This window comes from Eutrigla gurnardus (assembly GCF_963514095.1).
Source record: "Eutrigla gurnardus genome assembly, chromosome: 23".
NCBI classification, from domain to species: domain Eukaryota; kingdom Metazoa; phylum Chordata; class Actinopteri; order Perciformes; family Triglidae; genus Eutrigla; species Eutrigla gurnardus.
In genome coordinates, this window is record NC_139934.1 from 1,932,291 (window position 1) to 1,954,790 (window position 22,500).

The following is a 22,500-nucleotide window of genomic DNA, read 5'->3' on the forward strand; positions in this document are numbered from 1 at the left end:
TGTGCGTGTGTGTGTGTGCGTGCGTGTGTGTGTGTCTCAGATCTGAATGAGTGTGGTGAGAAGCCTCGGCCCTGTAAGCATCGCTGCATGAACACGCTGGGAAGCTACAAGTGTTACTGTCTGGACGGATACGCGGCGCAGCCGGACGGCAGCTGCAGGAGTGAGTCCACACACACGGAGGGCAGCTACGCTAAGCTACCATACACTAAGATAAGATACGCTAAGATAAGATACGCTAAGATACGCTAAGATAATATAAGATACGCTAAGATACGCTAAGATAATATAAGATACGCTAAGATAAGATACGCTAAGATAATATAAGATACGCTAAGATAAGATACGCTAAGATAATATAAGATACGCTAAGATAATATAAGAGACGCTAAGATAATATAAGAGACGCTAAGATAAGATACCGCTAAGCTACCATACACTAAGATAAGATACGCTAAGATAATATAAGATAGGCTAAGATAAGATACGCTAAGATAATATAAGATACGCTAAGATAATATAAGATACGCTAAGATAATATAAGAGACGCTAAGATAATATAAGATACGCTAAGATAAGATACGCTAAGATAATATAAGATACGCTAAGATAATATAAGATACGCTAAGATAATATAAGAGACGCTAAGATAATATAAGAGACGCTAAGATAAGATACGCTAAGCTACCATACACTAAGATAAGATACGCTAAGATAATATAAGATACGCTAAGATAAGATACGCTAAGATAATATAAGATACGCTAAGATAATATAAGAGACGCTAAGATAATATAAGAGACGCTAAGATAAGATACGCTAAGCTACCATACACTAAGATAAGATACGCTAAGATAATATAAGATACGCTAAGATAAGATAAGATACACTAAGATAATATAAGAGACACTAAGATAATATAAGATACGCTAAGATAAGATACGCCAAGATAATATAAGATACACTAAGATAATATAAGATACACTAAGATAATATAAGATACACTCAGATAATATAAGATACGCTAAGACAAGATACGCTAAGATAAGGTTCTTCTTCTTCTTGTCTCAGAATAAGAGGAGAAGAAAATGAATCCGTAGAATATTTGGCATCACAACTATTTGCGGCGAGCAGCAGCGATGGGAATCTGTGATGTTTGCTTTGGTCACACATTCATCACTCGTCACGCCGGCAAACCGATTCCAAACCGCCGACGGGTCACGAGACTCCGATCCGGCTCGGTTTTTTTTACAACCTCACAGTTTCGTGTTTCCTTACGAGCTTCGGAGAACGTAGAGAAACGTGTGTTTGACTTTGAAAACATAAAACATGTTTGTGCCCACAGATGCTCGAACCTGTTACCATGCCAACTGTCAGTACGGCTGTGAGGTCATCAAGGGGGCTGTCCGATGCACCTGTCCGTCGCCGGGGTTACGGCTGGGACCGGACCGGCGCACCTGCATCGGTCAGTCTGTGTCTCTGAGCTGCTGGACGATGAAAACGCCGACTTGACAGGAAGTTCATCCCCTCGCTCTCTCTCTCTCTCCCCCCCAGACATCGACGAGTGTGTGTCCCGCCGAGGTGTGTGTCCTCGTCGCAGGAAGTGTGTGAACACGTTTGGGAGCTTCCTGTGTAAATGTCACCTCGGTTTCAAACTCACGTACGTCAACGGACGCTACGCCTGCATTGGTGAGGACCGCGGGACGCTGCACTGGACTGGACTGGGACTAGACCGGGACTAGACCGGGACGGACGGGGAAAGACCGGGACTGGACTGGAACCGAGACTGGGACTAGTCCGGGACTAGACCGGGACGGACGGGGAAAGACCGGGACTAGACCGGGACAGACCAGGACAGACCGGGACGGATGGGGAAAGACTGGGACTAGACCGGGACGGACGGGGAAAGAATGGGACTAGACCGGGACAGACCAGGACAGACCGGGACTATACCGGGACGGACGGGGAAAGACCGGGACTAGACCGGGACGGACCGGGACCGAGTCTCAGCTTATTATTATTTTTAAGAATAATGATCATATTATTATAATATAACGATAATAAGAATATTACTATTATAATAGTAAAATAATAATAATTATAATAATATAATTATAATAATAAAAATAATAATATTATGTTATTATTATTTTTTATTATAATAATATTATATTATTATAATAATATATTATTATAATAATAATAAGGTATAATGTGCGTCTGCGTTGCCAGATAAGGACCCTCGGCCGTTCTGTTCTCTGAATCCGTCCTCTCATAAGTGTGGCTGTAAAGATGGCGGCTGTAAAGGTAACGTGTTTAATATCAACGATCACTTATTGATTATGTCTGGATTTTATTGATCCACCTCGTCGTCCATGTGATCAACTGAAAGGTCTTAGCGTGTGTCTGGTTTCTCCCAGCTGTCCTGAAGGTGTCTCTGGAGCCACCGAGGCCGAGAACTACAAGTCCAACAACACCTGCAAGGACTACAACTCCCATCAGCACCACCACCACCGCTGCTACTACTCCTCCTCCTCTCACTACTACTATTACTACTAGTACTACTCCTCCAACTACTACTAGTACTACTACTCTTCCTCCAACTACTACTACTACTACTACTACTCTTCCTCCAACTATGACTACTACTACTACTCTTCCTCCAACTACTACTACTACTACACTTCCTCCAACTACTACTACTACTCTTCCTCCAACTACTACAAGTACTACTACTCTTCTTCCAACTACTACTACTACTACTACTACTCTTCCTCCAACTATGACTACTACTACTACTCTTCCTCCAACTACTACTACTACTACTACTACTACACTTCCTCCAACTACTACTAGTACTACTACTCTTCCTCCAACTACTACAAGTACTACTACTCTTCCTCCAACTACTACTAGTACTACTACTCTTCCTCCAACTACTACTACTACTACTACTCTTCCTCCAACTACTACAAGTACTACTACTCTTCCTCCAACTACTACTAGTACTACTACTCTTCCTCCAACTACTACAAGTACTACTACTCTTCCTCCAACTACTACAAGTACTACTACTCTTCCTTCAACTACGACAAGTACTACTACTCTTCTTCCAACTACTACTAGTACTACTACTCTTCCTCCAACTACTACTACTCTTCCTCCAACTACTACTACTACTACTACTCTTCCTCCAACTACGACTAGTACTACTACTCTTCCTCCAACTACTACTACTACTCTTCCTCCAACTACGACTAGTACAACTACTCTTCCTCCAACTACTACTAGTACTACTACTCTTCCTCCTCCAACTACCTCTCGTACTACTACTCTTCCTCCAACTACTACTACTAGTACTACCACTAGTACTACTCCATCTACTACCACTAGTACTACAGCGGTAGCAACAACAATGAGCAACTGGATCAATAAGGACGTGACTCATAGACAGAGAGGAGACGTGCACAGTGAGCACACACACACACACACACACAGCTGGTTGATTAGTGTAATCAATAGTGTCATTTGAGCTGAAACAATCACTTGATGACTTGAACAAACAAAATTATCTGTGATGATTTTGATGAATGATTAATCAATAAATTTGTCAATTCTTCTGCTTATAAATATCTTTTCATCTCGTTGTATTATCATGAACCCATTAAGAAAGATCTCGGTAGTTTGATTTATATGTGTGTGTGTGTGTGTGTGTGCGCTGCAGTCCCTCGGCGTCCCGGTCTCAACCAGGTGTGGGAGTTTGATGTGGAGCTGGGAAACACCGCCGAGGACGCCAGAGACGACCCTGGTGACTTCCTGTTTCATGACATCACACTTGTTTTTACCATTATTAACTTGTTTTACAGCCAGGATTTATTGATTTTATTTTGTGTGTGTGTGTGTGTGTGTTTTGTAGAGGTCGGCGTGCTCCGTTGTACCTTTGATCACGGAGTGTGTGATTGGATGTCGGAACGAGAAGGAGATGTACACTGGGAAACGGTTCACAGCTCTGCAGGTAAAACACATGCTATAGTATGACTTTTTCTTTTTTATTTGACCATGTCTTTTTATGCCTGTTTTATACTCGCTACACTCAGACTTGGCGCGACAAGCGATACGAGCGATTTTTGTGACTTTTTAATATTTTTTACGAATTTATTTTGACTGACTTTTTCGTGAATTTTCGACATGCTATAGTATGACTTTTTTTTTTCCCGAAAAATTTGACCATGGCTTTTTATGCCTGTTTTGGACTCACTACACTCAGACTTGGCGCGACAAATGATACGAGCGATTTTTATGACTTTTTAATATTTTTTACGAATTTATTTTTAATTTATTTTGACTGACTATTTTAGGAAAATATGAAGGTTTTTTTTTTCTTAAGGTGATTTTCTTGCAAAGACACCTTTTAATTTAGGGGTGGATATGTGTTTACATTTACCCATGTAAACACATATATGTTTACATGGGTAAATGGCATGCACTCTAACCACTGGCCACCTGCAAGCCATGACTAAGCCTTTTTATGACTGTTTTGGACTCACTACACTCAGACTTTGATTGACACACGATATACAAGCATATGTTATGACTTTTAAATCATTTTTACAACATTTGATCAATTTTGTCGATTTTCTCACTACACTCAGACTTGGTGCGTCAAGCGATACGAGCGATTTTTATGACTTTTAAATAATTTTTACGAATTTATTTTGACTGACTTTTTCATGAATTTTCGACATGACTTTTTCGAAAAGTATGACTAAGGCTGCTTTTTTTTAAAGGTGATTTTCTTGCATAGACACCTTTTTATTTAGCAGTGGACAGAGAGGAAACATGGGGGAGATAGGGGGATGTGACATGCAGCAAAGAACCTCTAGCTGGGATTTGAACCGGTGTCATCTGCATATCTGTATACGTGGGTACATGGCATGCACTCTAACCACTACACCACCTGCAAGCAATGGCACACCCTTTTCATGACTTATCTGGACTCACTACACTCAGACTTTGATTGACATGCGATATACAAGCATATGTTATGACTTTTAAATCATTTTTACAACATTTTATCAATTTTGTTGATTTATCACTTTTTTTTCGACATGCTATATAGTATGACTTTTTTTTCCCCTGAAAAATTTGAATATGGCTTTTTATGCCTGTTTTGGACTCAATACACTAAGATTTGGCGCGACAAGCGATACAAGCGATTTTTATAACTTTTTAATATTTTTTACGAATTTATTTTGCCAGACCTTTTTGTGAATTTTCGACATGACTTTTTTGAAAAGTATGACTAAGGCTGCTTTTTTTTAAAGGTGATTTTCTTGCATAGACACCTTTTTATTTAGCAGTGGACAGAGAGGAAACATGGGAGAGATAGGGGGGTGTGACATGCAGCATAGAACCTCCAGCCGGGATTCAAACCGGTGTCATCTGCATATCTGTATACGTGGGTACATGGCATGCACTCTAACCACTACACCACCTGCAAGCAATGGCACACCCTTTTCATGACTTATTTGCACTCACTACACTCAGACTTTGATTGACACGTGATATACAAGCACGTTAAGACTTTTACACCATTTTTACAACATTTTATGAATTTTGTCGATTTATCACTTTTTTTTCGACATGACTTTCAGGGAATTTTTTTGACACGCGATATACAAGCAGGGGGCTGCACGGTGGTGTAGTGGGTAGCACTCTCGCCTCACAGCAAGAGGGTCCTGGGTTCGATTCCCGGGTCGGCCCGGGTTCCTTCTGTGTGGAGTTTGCATGTTCTCCCCATGTAAGCGTGGGTTTTCTCCGGGTTCTCCGGCTTCCTCCCACAGTCCAAAGACATGCAAGATGGGGATAGGTTAATTGGTGACTCTAAATTGCCCATAGGTGTGAATGTGAGCGTGAATGGTTGTCTGTCTCTACATGTCGGCCCTGCGATAGACTGGCGTCCTGTCCAGAGTGTACCCTGCCTTCGCCCAATGACAGCTGGGATTGGCTCCAGCCCCCCCGTGACCCTAAATACAGGATAAGTGGTAGAAAATGGATGGATGGATGGATATACAAGCATATGTTATGACTTTTAAATCATTTTAGCAGTGGACAGAGAGAAAACATGGGAGAGAGAGGGGGATGTGACATGCAGCAAAGAACCTCTAGCTGGGATTCAAACCGGTGTCATCTGCATATCTGTATACGTGGGTACATGGCATACACTCTAACCACTACACCACCTGCAAGCGATGGCTTTCCTTTTCATGACTTATCTGGACTCAGTACACTCAGACTTTGATTGATACGCGATATACAAGCATATGTTATGACTTTTAAATCATTTTTACAACATTTTATCAATTTTGTCGATTTTCCACTTTTTTTTCGACATGCTTGACTTTGACTTGACTTGACATGTATGACTTTTTTTTTCCCCTCGAAAATTTGACCATGGCTTTTTATGCCTGTTTTATACTCACTACACTCAGACTTGGCGCGACAAGCAATACGAGCGATTTTTATGACTTTTTAATATTTTTTACGAATTTATTTTGACTGACTTTTTCGTGAATTTTCGACATGCTATAGTATGACTTTTTTTTTTTCCTGAAAAATTTCACCATGGCTTTTTATGCCTGTTTTGGACTCACTACACTCAGACTTGGCGTGACAAATGATACGAGCGATTTTTATGACTTTTTAATATTTTTTACTTTATTTTGACTGACCTTTTTGTGAATTTTCGTCATTGCTATATAGTATGACTTTTTTTTTCCCCCCCGAAAATTTGACCATGGCTATTTATGCCTGTTTTGGATTCACTACACTCAGACTTGGCGCGACAAGCAATACGAGCGATTTTTATGACTTTTTAATATTTTTTACGAATTTATTTTGACTGACTTTTTCGTGAATTTTCGACATGCTATAGTATGACTTTTTTTTCCCCCCCGAAAATTTGACCATGGCTTTTTATGCCTGTTTTATACTCGCTACACTCAGACTTGGCGCGACAAGCAATACGAGCGATTTTTATGACTTTTTAATATTTTTTACGAATTTATTTTGACTGACTTTTTCGTGAATTTTCGACATGCTATAGTATGACTTTTTTTTTCCTGAAAAATTTGACCATGGCTTTTTATGCCCGTTTTGGATTCACTACACTCAGACTTGGCGCGACAAGCAATACGAGCGATTTTTATGACTTTTTAATATTTTTTACGACTTTATTTTGACTGACTTTTTCATGAATTTTCGACATGCTATAGTATGACTTTTTTTTCATGAAAAATTTGACCATGGCTTTTTATGCCCGTTTTAGACTCACTACACTCAGACTTGGCGCGACAAGCAATACGAGCGATTTTTATGACTTTTTAATATTTTTTACGACTTTATTTTGACTGACCTTTTTGTGAATTTTCGACATGCTATAGTATGACTTTTTTTTTCCCCCCCCGAAAATTTGACCATGGCTTTTTATGCCTGTTTTATACTCGCTACATTCAGACTTGGCGCGACAAGCAATACGAGCGATTTTTATGACTTTTTTATATTTTTTACGAATTTATTTTGACTGACTTTTTCGTGAATTTTCGACATGCTATAGTATAACTTTTTTTTCCCCCCCGAAAATTTGACCATGGCTTTTTATGCCTGTTTTGGACTCACTACACTCAGACTTGGCGCGACAAATGATACGAGCGGTTTTTATGACTTTTTATATTTTTTACGAATTTATTTTGATTGACTTTTTCGTGAATTTTCGACATGCTATAGTATGACTTTTTTTTCCCCCCCGAAAATTTGACCATGGCTTTTTATGCCTGTTTTATACTCGCTACACTCAGACTTGGCGCGACAAGCAATACGAGCGATTTTTATGACTTTTTAATATTTTTTACGAATTTATTTTGACTGACTTTTTCGTGAATTTTCGACATGCTATAGTATGACTTTTTTTTTTCCTGAAAAATTTGACCATGGCTTTTTATGCCCGTTTTAGACTCACTACACTCAGACTTTGATTGACACGCGATATACAAGCATATGTTATGACTTTTAAATCATTTTTACAACATTTTATCAATTTTGTCGATTTTCCACTTTTTTTTCGACATGCTATAGTATTACTTTTTTTTTTTCCCCGAAAATTTGACCATGGCTTTTTATGCCGGTTTTATACTCGCTACACTCAGACTTGGCGCGACAAGCAATACGAGCGATTTTTATGACTTTTTAATATTTTTTACGACTTTATTTTGACTGACCTTTTTGTGAATTTTCGACATGCTATAGTATGACTTTTTTTTTCCCCCCCCCGAAAATTTGACCATGGCTTTTTATGCCTGTTTTATACTCGCTACATTCAGACTTGGCGCGACAAGCAATACGAGCGATTTTTATGACTTTTTTATATTTTTTACGAATTTATTTTGACTGACTTTTTCGTGAATTTTCGACATGCTATAGTATTACTTTTTTTTTTTCCCGAAAATTTGACCATGGCTTTTTATGCCGGTTTTATACTCGCTACACTCAGACTTGGCGCGACAAGCAATACGAGCGATTTTTATGACTTTTTAATATTTTTTACGACTTTATTTTGACTGAACTTTTTGTGAATTTTCGACATGCTATAGTATGACTTTTTTTTCCCCCCCCGAAAATTTCACCATGGCTTTTTATGCCTGTTTTGGACTCACTACACTCAGACTTGGCGCGACAAATGATACGAGCGTTTTTTATGACTTTTTAATATTTTTTACGAATTTATTTTGATTGACTTTTTCGTGAATTTTCGACATGCTATAGTATGACTTTTTTTTTTCCTGAAAAATTTGACCATGGCTTTTTATGCCTGTTTTAGACTCACTACACTCAGACTTTGATTGACACGCGATATACAAGCATATGTTATGACTTTTAAATCATTTTTACAACATTTTATCAATTTTGTCGATTTTCCCCTTTTTTTTCGACATGCTATAGTATGACTTTTTTTTTCCCCCCCGAAAATTTGACCATGGCTTTTTATGCCTGTTTTATACTCGCTACACTCAGACTTGGCGCGACAAGCGATACGAGCGATTTTTATGACTTTTTAATATAAGTATAGGCAGACACAATATGCATAACTTATACCACACAAATAATTAGAGCATTTCACATCTTTATTGAACACAGCCATTTAACATTTATATTGGTGCTGGAAGAAGTAAGTGAACCCTGGACTTATTAACGGGTCAAACCTTCTTTGGCTTAGCTGCACAACATTCAGGAGGACTTTGGGACAAATCTTCTTTATGGCGGGTCCACACCGGACCGAAAATCGGCGTCTTTGAGAGAGTCGGCGTCCGTGACATGAGTCTCCTTGGTGTGGTCGCTCGAATCGGCCCACGTCGGCGTTCATTTCAGCCGATTCAAATGTGTAATCCGCCATTCGAGTCGGCCATATTACGTAGCCCGACTTCATTTACCGACGCGAGTCGGGCAGTCGGTGCGTTGTGGACCCGCCTTTACAGACATGCCTCAGCAAATCCATGCATCAGCATCTCGGGAAAAGTTGTCGTACAGCATCTTTGAAAAAAAGTCGTCGTACAGCATATCGGAAAATAAGTCATGGTATTGCATGTCGTAAAAGTCAGTCAAAATTAATTCCTAAAAAATTATTAAAAAATATTAAAAACTCATAAAAGTTGCTCCAAGTCTGAGTGTAGCGAGTCCAAAACAGGCATAAAAAGCCATGGTCAAATTTTTCGGGGGAAAAAAAAAGTCATACTATAGCATGTCGAAAATTCACGAAAAAGTCAATCAAAATAAATTCGTAAAAAATATTAAAAAGTCATTAAAATCGCTCGTATCATTTGTCGTGCCAAGTCTGAGTGTAGTGAGTCCAAAACAGGCATAAAAAGCCATGGTGAAATTTTCCAAGAAAAAAAAAAAGTCATACTATAGGCATGTCGAAAAAAAAGTGCAAAATCGACAAAATTGATAAAATGTCGTAAAAATGATTTAAAAGTCATAACATATGCTTGTATATCGCGTGTCAATCAAAGTCTGAGTGTAGTGAGTCTAAAACGGGCATAAAAAGCCATGGTCAAATTTTCGGGGGGGAAAAAAAAGTCATACTATAGGCATGTCGAAAAAAAAGTGGTAAAATCGACAAATCAAAGTCAATCAAAGTCTGAATGTCGTGAGTCCAAATAAGTCATAAAAAACATGGTCAAATTATTTCCGACATGGTACACTATACTATAACTAAACGACATGATGCATATACATTTATTTTTTTTAACACCCCACAATCACTTTCCCCTCTCAGATGGGCGGTACCTGTCCGTCCCTGAGCTAAAGGCTGGACAAAGGAGTACCCGCGGCGCTCGACTGGCCGTCCAAATAGTCCCACCCTGGAGCCAAGGCGACCTGTGCTTCTCCTTCTCCCATTGGCTGACGGGCCATCATGAGGGTGTGCTGCAGCTGTTCGTCAGGAAAAAGGGACGAGAGCAAAGGTACCACGGCCAATCACACGTCACGTTATGAAACGTACACACGTGGACATAAGGTTTCACATGCTTGATCCTGATTGGCTGTTTGCAGGTATGGCTCCGCCCTCTGGAGCAGGACGGGAGGACACGGTTGGAGACAGACACGGGTTACTTTGACGACGCACTCTGTGGACAAGGTGAGACGCACATTAACACACTAATTAATACTGTGTGTGTTTGTGTTTTTGTTGACGACAGGTGTGTGTGTGTGTGTGTGTGTAGGTGTTGTTGAAGGCTGAGCGGCGGAGAGGACGACGAGGGCAGATCGCCGTTGATGATGTCACACTGAGACAGGGGGCGTGTCAATGACATCACAATCGTCACGCAATGGACTTCTTTCGTTTCAGACTGAATGTTTTTTTTTTTAAATCCACATTTTAACATTTCCAGCCTTATTTGTTAATAAATGTCATATAATAAATGTTATTATTATAATCTGACGTGGTCAGCAGCGGCAGCTTTAAGTCCAACAAACATTCACTTTGTTTAATGTTAATTAATTAAAATCATCTTTAAATAAATTCTTTGTAAAAAAACAGAAAGACCTCGAATCTCAAATTGTAATATTAAATACAAATCATGTCCTTAAAATCAATATAACTGAGATTTGCTTGTGTGTAAATATCATGTGAGTCACATTGTTTAAGTTTTATACGTCTGCTCTTGTAAATATATTTTACGTAAACCGACACGTATCTACGAAGTTTTATTAGAAGCGAGAAAAAAGTTGTAAATTTACGAGATTTTAAAGTCATATATTTAAAAACAACTCACTTTCCGTGTACAATGCCTGTGTGTATTCGTCTGTCTTAGTGCTCCGTTTAAATTATTATCATTTATCAAATTAATAAGTAAGTACAAAACGCTAGCGTTACTAATTTTTGATCTCGTAAATTTGCATTTTTTTCCCGGAATGTTTTTTTTGTGATATTTGAATAAAACGCCTGTGCCTTTTTACTTTCACAGTTGTTTCTCTCTAAATAAACAATAGAAGAAGAGAACTTACTATGACCGGCCTAAGTCAAAGTACTTAGTAACTTCTCACCACTGTGTACTTGTACCTGGTATTTTGTATCTGATGATCCGGGTCCCTCAGATCCTCCAGACTGGTGGTCTGTACCGGGTCCTCTTCACCCTCCTGAGTCTCCACATCTGGACTGAAACGATGGTAAATAATTAAAAAGCATCAACATTTTGATTTAGCAGGTAACTTTACTGTGATGGAGGAAGTATTCACGTATTTGTACGGCAGCAAAAATACTATTAGCACATTGTATAAATACTCACAGTAAACGTTTGTGTGTGTAAACGTAATTTAAATTAAGTTAAGTGAACTTAAAGCAGACAGCAGCACAAAAAGAAAATAATGATAAGGAATAAAAAGTACATCTAATGTGTACTTCAGTACTAAGTTAAGATGGTAAACGTACTAATCAGTTAATGGACTAATAATCACCTTGACACGCTGCAGAGACGATCCGACCTTTGACCTCTGCAGCATCACCTGTCAGGAAGAGAGAGGAAGAGGAGGACAGCTATGTGATTAGTGTGATCAACATCTGGTTGAACAGAATCTCAGTGAAGCACCAATCTAACAGCTCCACCCATCAGTGTGTGTGTGTGTGTGTGTGTGTGTGTACAGACCTGCTCGTTAACCCTGTAATCATCACGGTAACCTCCACCTCTGAACAGGAAGCAGCTTCGGGTTTGTGGTTGAAGGCGTTGAAATGAATCATTTTCTTTGTCAATCGACAGAAAAAATATTAAAAATGCAATAACATCTTTAATAAACCCCTTTCCAACCCTCACCACGGCGCTAGCTGGTTCTCTAGGACTAAAGCCAGCGTTTAAAACAACCCTAACCATAATAATAATAATAAGAGTATTTTAGTTCAGCATCTTTGAAAAAAAGTCGTCGTACAGCATATCGGAAAATAAGTCATGGTATTGCATGTCGTAAAAGTCAGTCAAAATTAATTCCTAAAAAATTATTAAAAAATATTAAAAACTCATAAAAGTTGCTCCAAGTCTGAGTGTAGCGAGTCCAAAACAGGCATAAAAAGCCATGGTCAAATTTTTCGGGGGAAAAAAAAAGTCCTACTATAGCATGTCGAAAATTCACGAAAAAGTCAATCAAAATAAATTCGTAAAAAATATTAAAAAGTCATTAAAATTGCTCGTATCATTTGTCGCGCCAAGTCTGAGTGTAGTGAGTATAAAACAGGCATAAAAAGCCATGGTGAAATTTTCCAGGAAAAAAAAAAAGTCATACTATAGCATGTCGAAAAAAAAGTGAAAAATCGACAAAATTGATAAAATGTCGTAAAAATGATTTAAAAGTCATAACATATGCTTGTATATCGCGTGTCAATCAAAGTCTGAGTGTAGTGAGTCTAAAACGGGCATAAAAAGCCATGGTCAAATTTTCGGGGGGGAAAAAAAAGTCATACTATAGGCATGTCGAAAAAAATGTCGAAAAAACTATTTTAGTTCAGCTGCTACAGTAAATAAAACAATGCAACACATTAACAGTAAAGATAACTAATTATTTACATGATATATGAACTCCACACTAACAGGAGCATTTTCATTTACTATTGTTTTTCCAAAAATATAATATATTAAAATATTAATATATTATAATTGAACAATATTATACCCTGAGAATATTCAATAAAATATAATTACTATAATAAAATATAGTAACAACTGGACTTGGATAGAATTTTCAGGTATCTGTACTTTTAAATAGAGTATTGATTTTCCCATCAGGCTTGTTCCTTTAGTTTTAATGCATTTGAGGGGAATTATTTTGTTTTTCTTATTTATATGATGGGAGACTCAGTCACTAGAAATGTCCTTCATAGTGATACTTTCTACTTTGAGTACATTTCAGAGCCTGTACTTTTACACTTTTACTTAAGTAAAGTAAGTATCTGCACAGAGAACGTCTTGTACTTTCGATGCCTCTGTAAAGTACTAATATCACAAGTACTCTACTACAAGTACTGGTTACCCAGTGAAACCGAGGAGCATGACAACCATCGGCCTGATATTCATCGCCGTGGCGACCACAAACACACGAGTCATCGTCGGTCTTCCTGCATCTTTATTGGAAAGTGGAATCAGATCATCTTCGACTGACGGTAACGTTGGTCCTGCTGAGTGATACACAAACCTAACTAAAAAAAACACATGGAGGGACGATGAAAAGAATCATGGGAAATGTAGGAATAAAAAAAAAAAAGACAAAAAGTTTTTGTTAAAAAAACATCCTGCGGTTTCACTAAAAGAAGTCGAGGTCGTCTGGAGCGTCCAGGTCTCTGTACTCGATGATGGACCGGGGGTCGCCTCGCACGCCCCTGCAACACACACACACACACACACACACACACACGGTCACACACACACACACTCAACATGTAATCAATATGTTTTGGGTGCCTTCATCACTCGTTCCCTACCTGTTGTTTCGTTGTTTCCCTGGAAACCCTCCTCCTCCTCCTCCTCCTCCTCCCCCGCCTCCCACTCCTCCTCCTCCTAAATGACCTCTGAAGTTGTCATAGTTACCACGACCCACTCCAAACTGGTTGGGGGGGAAGTGAGGTCCGCCACCTGCAGAAACACAATGCATTGTGGGTAAAAAGAGACACAGTAGAGCTGATCAAGACTCGAGACATCACAGAATGTTAATGAGTATAAGTGTGTGTGTGTGTGTGTGTGTGTGTGTGTGTGTGTGTGTGTGTTACCAGGGAAGCCAGGCATGGGTGGTCGGACTCCAGGAGGATATCCCAGAAGGCTTTGCTGCTGTGGCGACTGACCAGGGAATCCTGGCATCCCGGGGGGAGTGGCTAAAAGAGAGAGAGGATGGTGTTAACTACGTCCTGATACACAGGAGGTCACATGTCTGACCAGGAGGGTCAGAGGTCAAGCTGTAATATTTCAGGGTTCTTGCACTTTTCAAACCTTGAAAACGCCACACTAAAAGTTCAAGTGTTTTCAAGGATTTCCAGCACCTGAACCCTGCATATATAGCAGATGAACTGTACGTACTATATACTCAAAGTCCAAAAGTAAAAGTGTGTGTGTTAGGTCACCTTGCGATGGCGGGGGGAGGGGCTTGTTCTCGGGCAGGGCGGGCCTCTTGGCGTCCAGCAGGAAGTTGTTGAAGAAGACGACTTCCTGTCTGACGGCGGAGACTTTGTCGCCGTGTTTGTTCAGGATGTGTTTACGCACAAACTCTGGAGCCTGAACAACAACAAACAAGTGTTACCGTGGTAACCACACACACACCCCACACACACCACACACCCCACACACCCCACACACCCCACACACCCACCCACACACACACACACACACACACACACACACACCCCACACACCCACCCACACACACACACACACACACACACACACACACACACACACACACACACACACACACACACACACACACACACACACACACACACACACACACACACACACACACACACACACACACACACACACACACACACACACACACACACACACACACACACACACACACACACACACACACACACACACACACACACACACACGACTCACCTTGAACTTTTTCCCGCTCAGAGGACAGAGCCACTTGTCTTTACTGAGCTCCTGAGTGTTGGCTGAGAGGAACTTCTCCACCTGGACACACAGACAGGTGTTACTAAAGACAGTCAGACAGACAGGAAGTCAGACAGACAGACAGGTGTGGTACCTCCTGTTCCGGCTCCTTCCTTCCCAGTCTGGCAGCGTCTTCTTCACTGAGGGTCTCCGATGGAGAGAGAAGAGGAGCCAGACGCTCCTCACACATCCTCTGATGCTCACTCACTGTCCAATCACAACACAGCATCATCATCATCATCATCATCATCATCACCACTCACTGTCCAATTAGAACACAGAAAGTTATTTGTGATGCTGAGGTGTGTGTGCGTGCGTACCCTCGGCTGCGGTGATCTTGGCGACAGGAAGTGGTCCTCGTACGTGGATCAGCCCACAGCGGTGAGGCATCTCGTCCTCGGCAGGATACTCACAGAAGTTATAATAATCTACAGAGTGGACCAGACGCAGGTAGAGGAGGAGTCTGTCCAGCACCTGTATACACACACACACACACACACGTTAACACACACACGTTAACACACACACACACACACAGGTTAACACACACACACACAGGTTAACACACACACACACACACAGACACACACAGGCGCAGCTTCGTCCTACCTTCAGCAGCTTGTCGTCCGTCTCCACGGCGACCTCAGAGGAGGAGGCGGGGTCTTTGGCGGCGTCGTCCACGTTGCCCCCCGACGCTCCGATCAGCTCCTCCTCCTCGGCGCTGACCTCCTCGATCAGGTAGTCCGTGATGTTCTTCAGGACCGGGTTGGTCTCCATCTGCAGCACACGGGGGACCACGTTAGAACCCGGGACGGGAACCCCCACAGGCGCCCCCCAGGTGTGACGACGCCCACTCACCTGTCCGGCCCACAGCTCCCCCTTCTGGTCCAGACTGTGGACGAGCCGGGCCGACAGCCGGATGTCGTTCCTCACCACCGGCTTGTGATGGGTCAGACCGTTAACGGTCCGAACCCGCCGACACAAGTCTCTGTTCACCACCGGGGACAGTTCACAGTCTCTGAGCTGGAGAGGACAGGACTCAGGTACTTATACACCTCACACGTACTTCTACATCTGTGTTCACAGTCTCTGAGCTGGAGAGGACAGGACTCAGGTACTTATATACAGGGCTGTTAGTACTTGTACAGTGTGAAGCATGTTTACCCTGATGTTCTGCAGGTTCCAGCACGTCTCCTTGATGTTCACACTGCGGTCGAACGTCACCCAGCAGCGCCGGAAGAACCTGACCAACACACACAATGCAGCGCGTTGTCATGGCAACGGTTGCTCGTTAGCAGGAAACACGAAAACCGTCACTGGTTCAGTTCTCACCTCCTCTCAGGCTGAGGGTCGGACAGCGCCACCCGCAGGAAGCCCGGGTACCTGCGGCACAACTACCAAACACAAGCACATTGGTACGGGTGTCGTCTGTGTGTGTGTGTGTGTGTGTGTGTGTGTGCGAGTGTGTGTATGTTAGTGTGTGTGTGCTCTCACAGCAGTGATCTCCTCCTTGGACACCTCTGGCGGGATGCTCCTGATGAACAATGACGTGGTGAGGTGGAGGGGGCGGGGCTTCGCCGGAGCCTCCTTCTCTCTCTCCTTTCTTGGCTCTTTGCGGCGCTCTGAGACACGCACACACGCACACAAACACACACACAGACACACACACACACACATTAGAAACACGTATGTTGAAACCAAAGAGGTAAAAATGAAAGTATTCAAGCGTTCGTTGGTATAATTCATACCGTCCTCTCGATCCTCCTCCTCTTCCTCCTTCTCCTCGTCGTCCTCCTTCTCTCCGTCAGAGTGGGAGGAGTCAGAGTCAGAGGCGCTGCCCTCGCCGCTGTCAGCGGACACGCTGCGTTTCCTCTTCCTGCCCTGAGAGGAAAGAGGCGGGGCTTAACACCAGCATTGTCATCGTCATCAGTGTGTCAGCATCGCCGCCCAATGAGACTCACTTTCTTTGACGTCTTCTTCTTCTTCTCCTCCTCCTCTTCCTTCTTCTCCTCCTCCTCATCCTCCTCCTCGCCCTCCTCCTCCTCCTCTTCACCGTCCTCGTCGTCATCCTTCTCCTTCTCGCCGTTCTGCTTGGCTTCCTCTTCACAGTCCTGGGAGGGAAAACGGGACGCCGCGTTTTTATACACAAGCTATCAGGAAAGTGTATTACATGTATCAGATATAGGGTTGCACGGTATACCGGTACTAATTTGGTACCGGGGTACTGAGGCATTTAAAACGGTACTATATTGCATTTGGACGGGACCGGTACTTGCAGCGCCGCCGGCAGCGCCCGCAACACGTCGGTGACGCCACGTGACGTCGCCGCGTTGTAACTACAGCTGAGAGGATGAGGAGCGAGCCGCAGCTTGGAGAGATAAAAGGAAAAGCTAGCAAGCCGGAGGATCCGCTAGCAAGTTAGCGAGCAGCGTGGACGCAGCTTGTCTTTGTGGTATTTTACTTTATTTGCTGATTAATATGTTATTGTTCTAAGATTTTCTATTAAAATAAAGTCCGTAATGACATTTTTTGCGTTCACTTTTTATTTGAAAAGTACCGAAACACATGTTGGTACCGGTACCAAAATGTTGGTATCGTGACAACACTAATCAGATATATATTATTTTGCAACATTAAAATAGTGACAACCAATCCTTTCAGCTAACAGATCAATACTAGCTGATTTATAGTTATTGATCCGCCTGACCTTATCGGAGTCTTTAGCTCCGCCCGTCTCTCCGCCCGTCATCTCCTCCGTCCGACTCCCTGACGACTCCGAGGGGGTCTGAATGTTCACGCTTCCTCCGGCGGGATCTCCGTGACTCTTCTCACCAGCACCTCCTCCTCCTCCTTTTCCTCCACCACCACCACCACCTCCTCCTCCTCCTCCACCACCACCTCCTCCTCCTCCTCCTCCTGCACTGCTGCTGCTGCTACTCGCCTCCCCACCAGCTCCTGCAGCAGCAGTCGGTACCTCCAGTACCTGCAGGTCAAAGTCTGTCCCTCCCTCCATCTTTATCACCGCTGCAGAGGAAGACAGAGGGGAGACACCAGCGTTAGAGGACTTCATTACCCAGAAACCCTTTGCAAAATGACAGCAGTAAAATAGATGCAAATATCAAGCATTTCAAGGTGCATTCCCATGCTTTTCCAGCACCTTCCAGCTGTGCTAAACCACATATATTTGTATCAAACCAATCGTCAGTTTTCAGTGTTCAAGGATTTCCAGCACCTGTACAGACCCTGAAAAATCGGTCTCACTGCTCTGTTGTCATTTGGTGTACTTTCCTGTCTCACCCCTCTACCCGTCTGTCCTCACCTGCGTCCAGCAGCTTGATGATGGCGGGGGCGTGGTCCATGTCCAGCGACATGTTGTCCAGCCAGTTGTCGTCCAGCAGGAAGAGGAAGACGCCCAGCCGGGTTTTGAGGGCGGCCAGAGACTCCGCCTTCCTCGCCGTGATGTCATCGGGGTGGTACTTGGAGCGAAACCACTCCTGGTCTTTGTGTTGGAGGAAGAAGTCCTGCAGCTGCTGCCGTCTGAAGTCCAGCTTGTATTGGTTGTAGCGTTTCACCGACTCCGTCTCGTCGACGCTGTCCTCCATGTTCAACAGGAACTCCTGCACACATTCAATTTATAGGACGCCATTCTAATGAAAGAGACGCCGACGAGCCGGGATGCTCCGATGCTATCAGCTCCTCACCTTAAAGCTCCTCATGGTGGGAGGACCCGGAGGAGGGAGATCTGGATCCACCATGCCCAACCTGGCAGAGAGGATTATTTTAAATAAGCATTTATTTCATGTCACATTTGAATATGTTTAAATATGACAAAGTAGTGGAGACCATCAGCGGTTTTGAGCCATGTGGGTCCATGGAAGTGGCTTCCAGTGCCCCCCATGGGACCTTCTGTCAGAATGCACTAATGGGACACCCGCTGACGAGCTCACCTGCCCTGCAGTGGGTGACCTCCGTGGTGTGGGTGAAGGTGGGGGAGGTCGGGATGCCAGCCCTGAGGCCCCGGCCCTGGAAACGGAGCCCCGGCTCCTCCATACGGCATGTCGTAGCGGTACGGCTCCCCCCGGTGGTCATCCCTGGAACAACGAAACATTATGGGATTATGTGATGAGACTGTAGTCACGATAAATACTAACACACACACACACACACACTCACCAGTCTCTCCTCATGCGTTTGTGCTGAGGGCTGATGTGTCTGGGTGGAGAAAATCTCTCTCTGCGACCCCGATCGTAATCCCTCCTCCTCTCTCGTCCGCGGTCCCAGTCCCTGAACACACACACACACACAGTTTAAACATGTCACACACACACACAGTGTGAGGATGAGCAGCGTGTGTCATCATGTGTGTGTGTGTGTGTGTGTGTGTGTGTGTAAGTGTGTGTGTACCTGTCAGGCCAGTCGTCTCTCCTCCTCTCCTCCCTCTCTCTCGACCGCTCCATGTCGCTCCTCTCTCTCCTGAACTTGTCCCGCCTCCTCCGATCAAACTCGTCATCGCTGTCTCCCATTGGACTAAAAACACAGCAAAATACTTATAACAAGTGTATAAGTGTAATAAAACTATTTGGGTTTGACAAATATAAAGATGTTTCCTCTAGAACGCTTTTTAAACAAAAAAAGTCAAATACTGAATCAAGACGTGTGAACCTGACGAAACATTGACAGATCCTTTACTCCAGGAAAAGTACTAATACTACATAGTTACATCACTCCACTACAAATAAAAGTACTAATACACACTGTGAAAAATAGTGTACTACAACTAAAAGTAATAATAGATACTAAAAAATAGTGTACTACAAGTAAAAGTACCAATAGATACTGAAAAATAGTGAACTACATGTAAAAGTACGAACAGACACTGAAATATACTGTACTACATGTAAACGTACTAATTGACACTGAAATGATTCCACTACAAGTATAGTAAAAGTACTCATACGTGCTATGAGAATAATCCAGTAAAAGTACTTCCACACACTGTGGAAACGCTCCACTGCTGGTTACTGCTAGTTAGTACTAATACACGCTGAAGTACAAATAACAGCTACCTCAAACTAGTACCGTACTAGTACTAACTATCTAAATAACTACTGTGATGCATTCACTTACAGGAACAAACTACGGGAGCCTTTAACAACCAAACGTGTGAGCTAGCGACATAAATACGTGTTTACCGGGAATCTTAGCCAACCTGGTAGCTTCTGCTCGGCTACGTTAGCATCACCAGCTCGCTTTAAACTCACGTAAATAAAACGTAACTAACTTTAAACCCGCAGCTGGTTTAATAACAGAAACAAACATTCTAACGCTTAGCGGTTAACACAACAGCTGGCCGAAGCTAACCGCGGCTAATTAGCAGCGGGGCTAGCCCGGCGGTGCTAACGCATGCGCAGCTCAGGCTCGTTGGTCGCTTCTGCTCGCGTGCGCTTTGTGTTTCGTGTACAATGACGTGTATTTACGTGTTTTACCTGAGTGCGTGTCGGTATTCGAGCAGGTCCGACGGCTAAACAACCGACAAATACGCTCGACCGCTAACGCTAACTGCTATCCCGCCGCCAGCCCGAGAACACAATGAAACAACGACACTTCCGGTCCGGGTGATTTCCGGTCCGGATTTTCAGCGTAAAATGAAAGAACGTCCCCACCTGGAGGTCAGGAGGGAAATAACAGGGAAGCTGATAATACTTGTGTACTTTTACTGCTGATACTCTAACAAGAAGTAAATATGCGTGTACTTTTACTGCTGATACCCTAACAAGAAGTTATACTTGTGTACTTGTACTGCTGGATAGAGAGATATATGTCTATAAGGAGAGTCTACGTGCTGGATTTCAGAGACCAGGACCAGGACCAGGACCGGCCCCGTTCCAGAGAGCAGGTTCAAACAGAGCAGAGAACAAATATGATTTCTGGTTTGTTTATAGCGCCCTCTGGTGGTTCTGGCGGAAGAGAAAGTTATTCTTTTTTTACACATATTGACCAGAGCATTTACAATGATCAATAATTATCAAAATAATCAATAATTATCCGTCTGCTCTCGCGTCCCCACATCGCTTAGATCTCAAGTTTATTTTTGTGGCATTTCTTAGGGGTCCGGGTCCTGATCCAGCAGGATCCGGGACACATGAAGCTCTCTTGGGAGAGAAACCGTTTGGCTGCGACATGTGTGGAAAACATCGCCGGTCTGGCTAACACGGTGAAAACACCGACGCGTTCACCGGAGAGAAACCGTACCGGTGCAACCTGCGTGGGAAAACCTTTAATCTCAAAACCCACCAACATTTTTTAAAGAAGTCACCTCATGATTCCATTATGAAACAATATTGTTTTATTTAAATATAATGAGATTTATTTAAACCAGTTCCTACTTACTTTATACAGATTAAATGCAGATTCCAAAAAATAATGAATACAAAAAAGAAAAGAAGAATCGATTTTAGACTGCATCGACACAATAAATTCACTTTAATTCACCATTTTATGTCACATGACCAGTGACCACATGACAGTTCTACTCCTGTTCTATTTCTATAACGGCAACATTTCTGCCGTTAGTTAGCCGCTTCTCCTACAAAAGGTCAAAGGTCATCACGTCCCTTTAAACTGAGGATATAACAATGACGGTTCAATGTTCTTCGTGTAATGAACAGACTCCGCTGCTGCTGAATTCAGTGGGAAGTCTTCTGATTGGCTGACGGCGTGGAGGGGGCGGAGCCAGAGCCCTGGAGAAAAAGAGCAACATTTAGCATCGTCAGCAATTTCTGAAAGTTTATTCTACAGGAGGACGGTGATGACCTGTCGTCCTCGTCCACAGAAGACCGTGGTCAGGCCGTTGTGGGCGGGGACATGGCGGAGGGGGCGTGTCCTGGACTCTTTCAGCTCTGACAGGAGCTCCGGGCTGGACAGAGACAGACGGGCTGCACACAAACCAAAGGTTCAGTTTCCTCCAGATACAGTCAGGCTGGACAAGAGACACAGCAGAGACGACTGTTTCACCTTGTCTGCGGTTGTCACGGGGAGAAGATGAGGTGGAGGACGGACCGGAGGAGGACGGACTGGAGGAGGACGAGGAGGTGACGTCACTGTGAGACAGAACTCTGTTCTGACACTCTGCAAACAAAGGAAGAGGATGAGACGTGGGTCTCTGCAGTCGTTTTTAGTTCGTTATGTGTCTCTTTGTGGTCGTTATGTGTCTCTTTGTGGTCGTTATGAGTCTCTTCGTGGTCGTTATGTGTCTCTTTGTGGTCGTTATGTGTCTCTTTGTGGTCGTTATGTG

The 22,500-nt window shown here is 42.9% G+C and overlaps 3 protein-coding genes across 5 annotated transcripts in view; 1 reads left to right on the forward strand and 2 right to left on the reverse strand.

The window, feature by feature from the left end:
• The window catches only part of LOC311008815 (nephronectin-like), a 13,545-nt gene extending 1,963 nt beyond the window's left edge, over positions 1 to 11,582 (forward strand). For both annotated transcript variants that reach the window (XM_084002722.1, XM_084002723.1), the window contains exons 4-13: positions 41 to 160; positions 1,343 to 1,462; positions 1,552 to 1,686; positions 2,230 to 2,304; positions 2,418 to 3,467; positions 3,722 to 3,805; positions 3,914 to 4,012; positions 10,328 to 10,514; positions 10,603 to 10,687; positions 10,773 to 11,582. In XM_084002722.1, coding sequence (XP_083858848.1) covers positions 41 to 160; positions 1,343 to 1,462; positions 1,552 to 1,686; positions 2,230 to 2,304; positions 2,418 to 3,467; positions 3,722 to 3,805; positions 3,914 to 4,012; positions 10,328 to 10,514; positions 10,603 to 10,687; positions 10,773 to 10,859 — 2,042 coding nt within the window. In that variant the 3' untranslated portion in view covers positions 10,860 to 11,582. The remainder of the gene's footprint in view (positions 1 to 40; positions 161 to 1,342; positions 1,463 to 1,551; positions 1,687 to 2,229; positions 2,305 to 2,417; positions 3,468 to 3,721; positions 3,806 to 3,913; positions 4,013 to 10,327; positions 10,515 to 10,602; positions 10,688 to 10,772) is intronic.
• A 2,060-nt stretch (positions 11,583 to 13,642) lies between these two features.
• Positions 13,643 to 20,829, reverse strand: LOC311008809 (serrate RNA effector molecule homolog). The gene is made up of 21 exons (XM_084002710.1): positions 20,693 to 20,829; positions 19,611 to 19,733; positions 19,380 to 19,490; positions 19,154 to 19,297; positions 18,908 to 18,968; positions 18,526 to 18,823; positions 17,914 to 18,230; positions 17,168 to 17,317; positions 16,955 to 17,087; positions 16,701 to 16,828; positions 16,539 to 16,600; positions 16,371 to 16,449; positions 16,065 to 16,229; positions 15,816 to 15,983; positions 15,527 to 15,680; positions 15,301 to 15,413; positions 15,147 to 15,227; positions 14,648 to 14,798; positions 14,300 to 14,401; positions 14,015 to 14,165; positions 13,643 to 13,912 (listed from the first exon to the last, which is right to left on the reverse strand). The coding sequence occupies exons 2-21, from the start codon at positions 19,727 to 19,729 to the stop codon at positions 13,837 to 13,839; spliced, it is 2,763 nt and encodes a 920-aa protein (XP_083858836.1). The 5' UTR covers positions 19,730 to 19,733; positions 20,693 to 20,829; the 3' UTR covers positions 13,643 to 13,836.
• A 764-nt stretch (positions 20,830 to 21,593) lies between these two features.
• The window catches only part of LOC311008845 (uncharacterized protein), a 3,322-nt gene continuing 2,415 nt past the window's right edge, over positions 21,594 to 22,500 (reverse strand). For both annotated transcript variants that reach the window (XM_084002770.1, XM_084002769.1), the window contains exons 3-5: positions 22,221 to 22,334; positions 22,020 to 22,141; positions 21,594 to 21,946 (exon numbers count right to left, since the gene is read on the reverse strand). In XM_084002770.1, coding sequence (XP_083858896.1) covers positions 21,893 to 21,946; positions 22,020 to 22,141; positions 22,221 to 22,334 — 290 coding nt within the window. In that variant the 3' untranslated portion in view covers positions 21,594 to 21,892. The remainder of the gene's footprint in view (positions 21,947 to 22,019; positions 22,142 to 22,220; positions 22,335 to 22,500) is intronic.

Excerpts from the sequence above, each read along its gene's own strand:
- LOC311008809 (XM_084002710.1), bottom strand. The coding sequence starts at position 19,729 with ATGGGAGACAGCGATGACGAGTTTGATCGGAGGAGGCGGGACAAGTTC. Across the intron at positions 16,450-16,538 it reads GACCCTCAGCCTGAGAGGAG|GTTCTTCCGGCGCTGCTGGG; the intron begins GTGAGAACTGAA and ends TGTGTTGGTCAG. Across the intron at positions 13,913-14,014 it reads GGGAAACAACGAAACAACAG|GGGCGTGCGAGGCGACCCCC; the intron begins GTAGGGAACGAG and ends TGTGTGTTGCAG.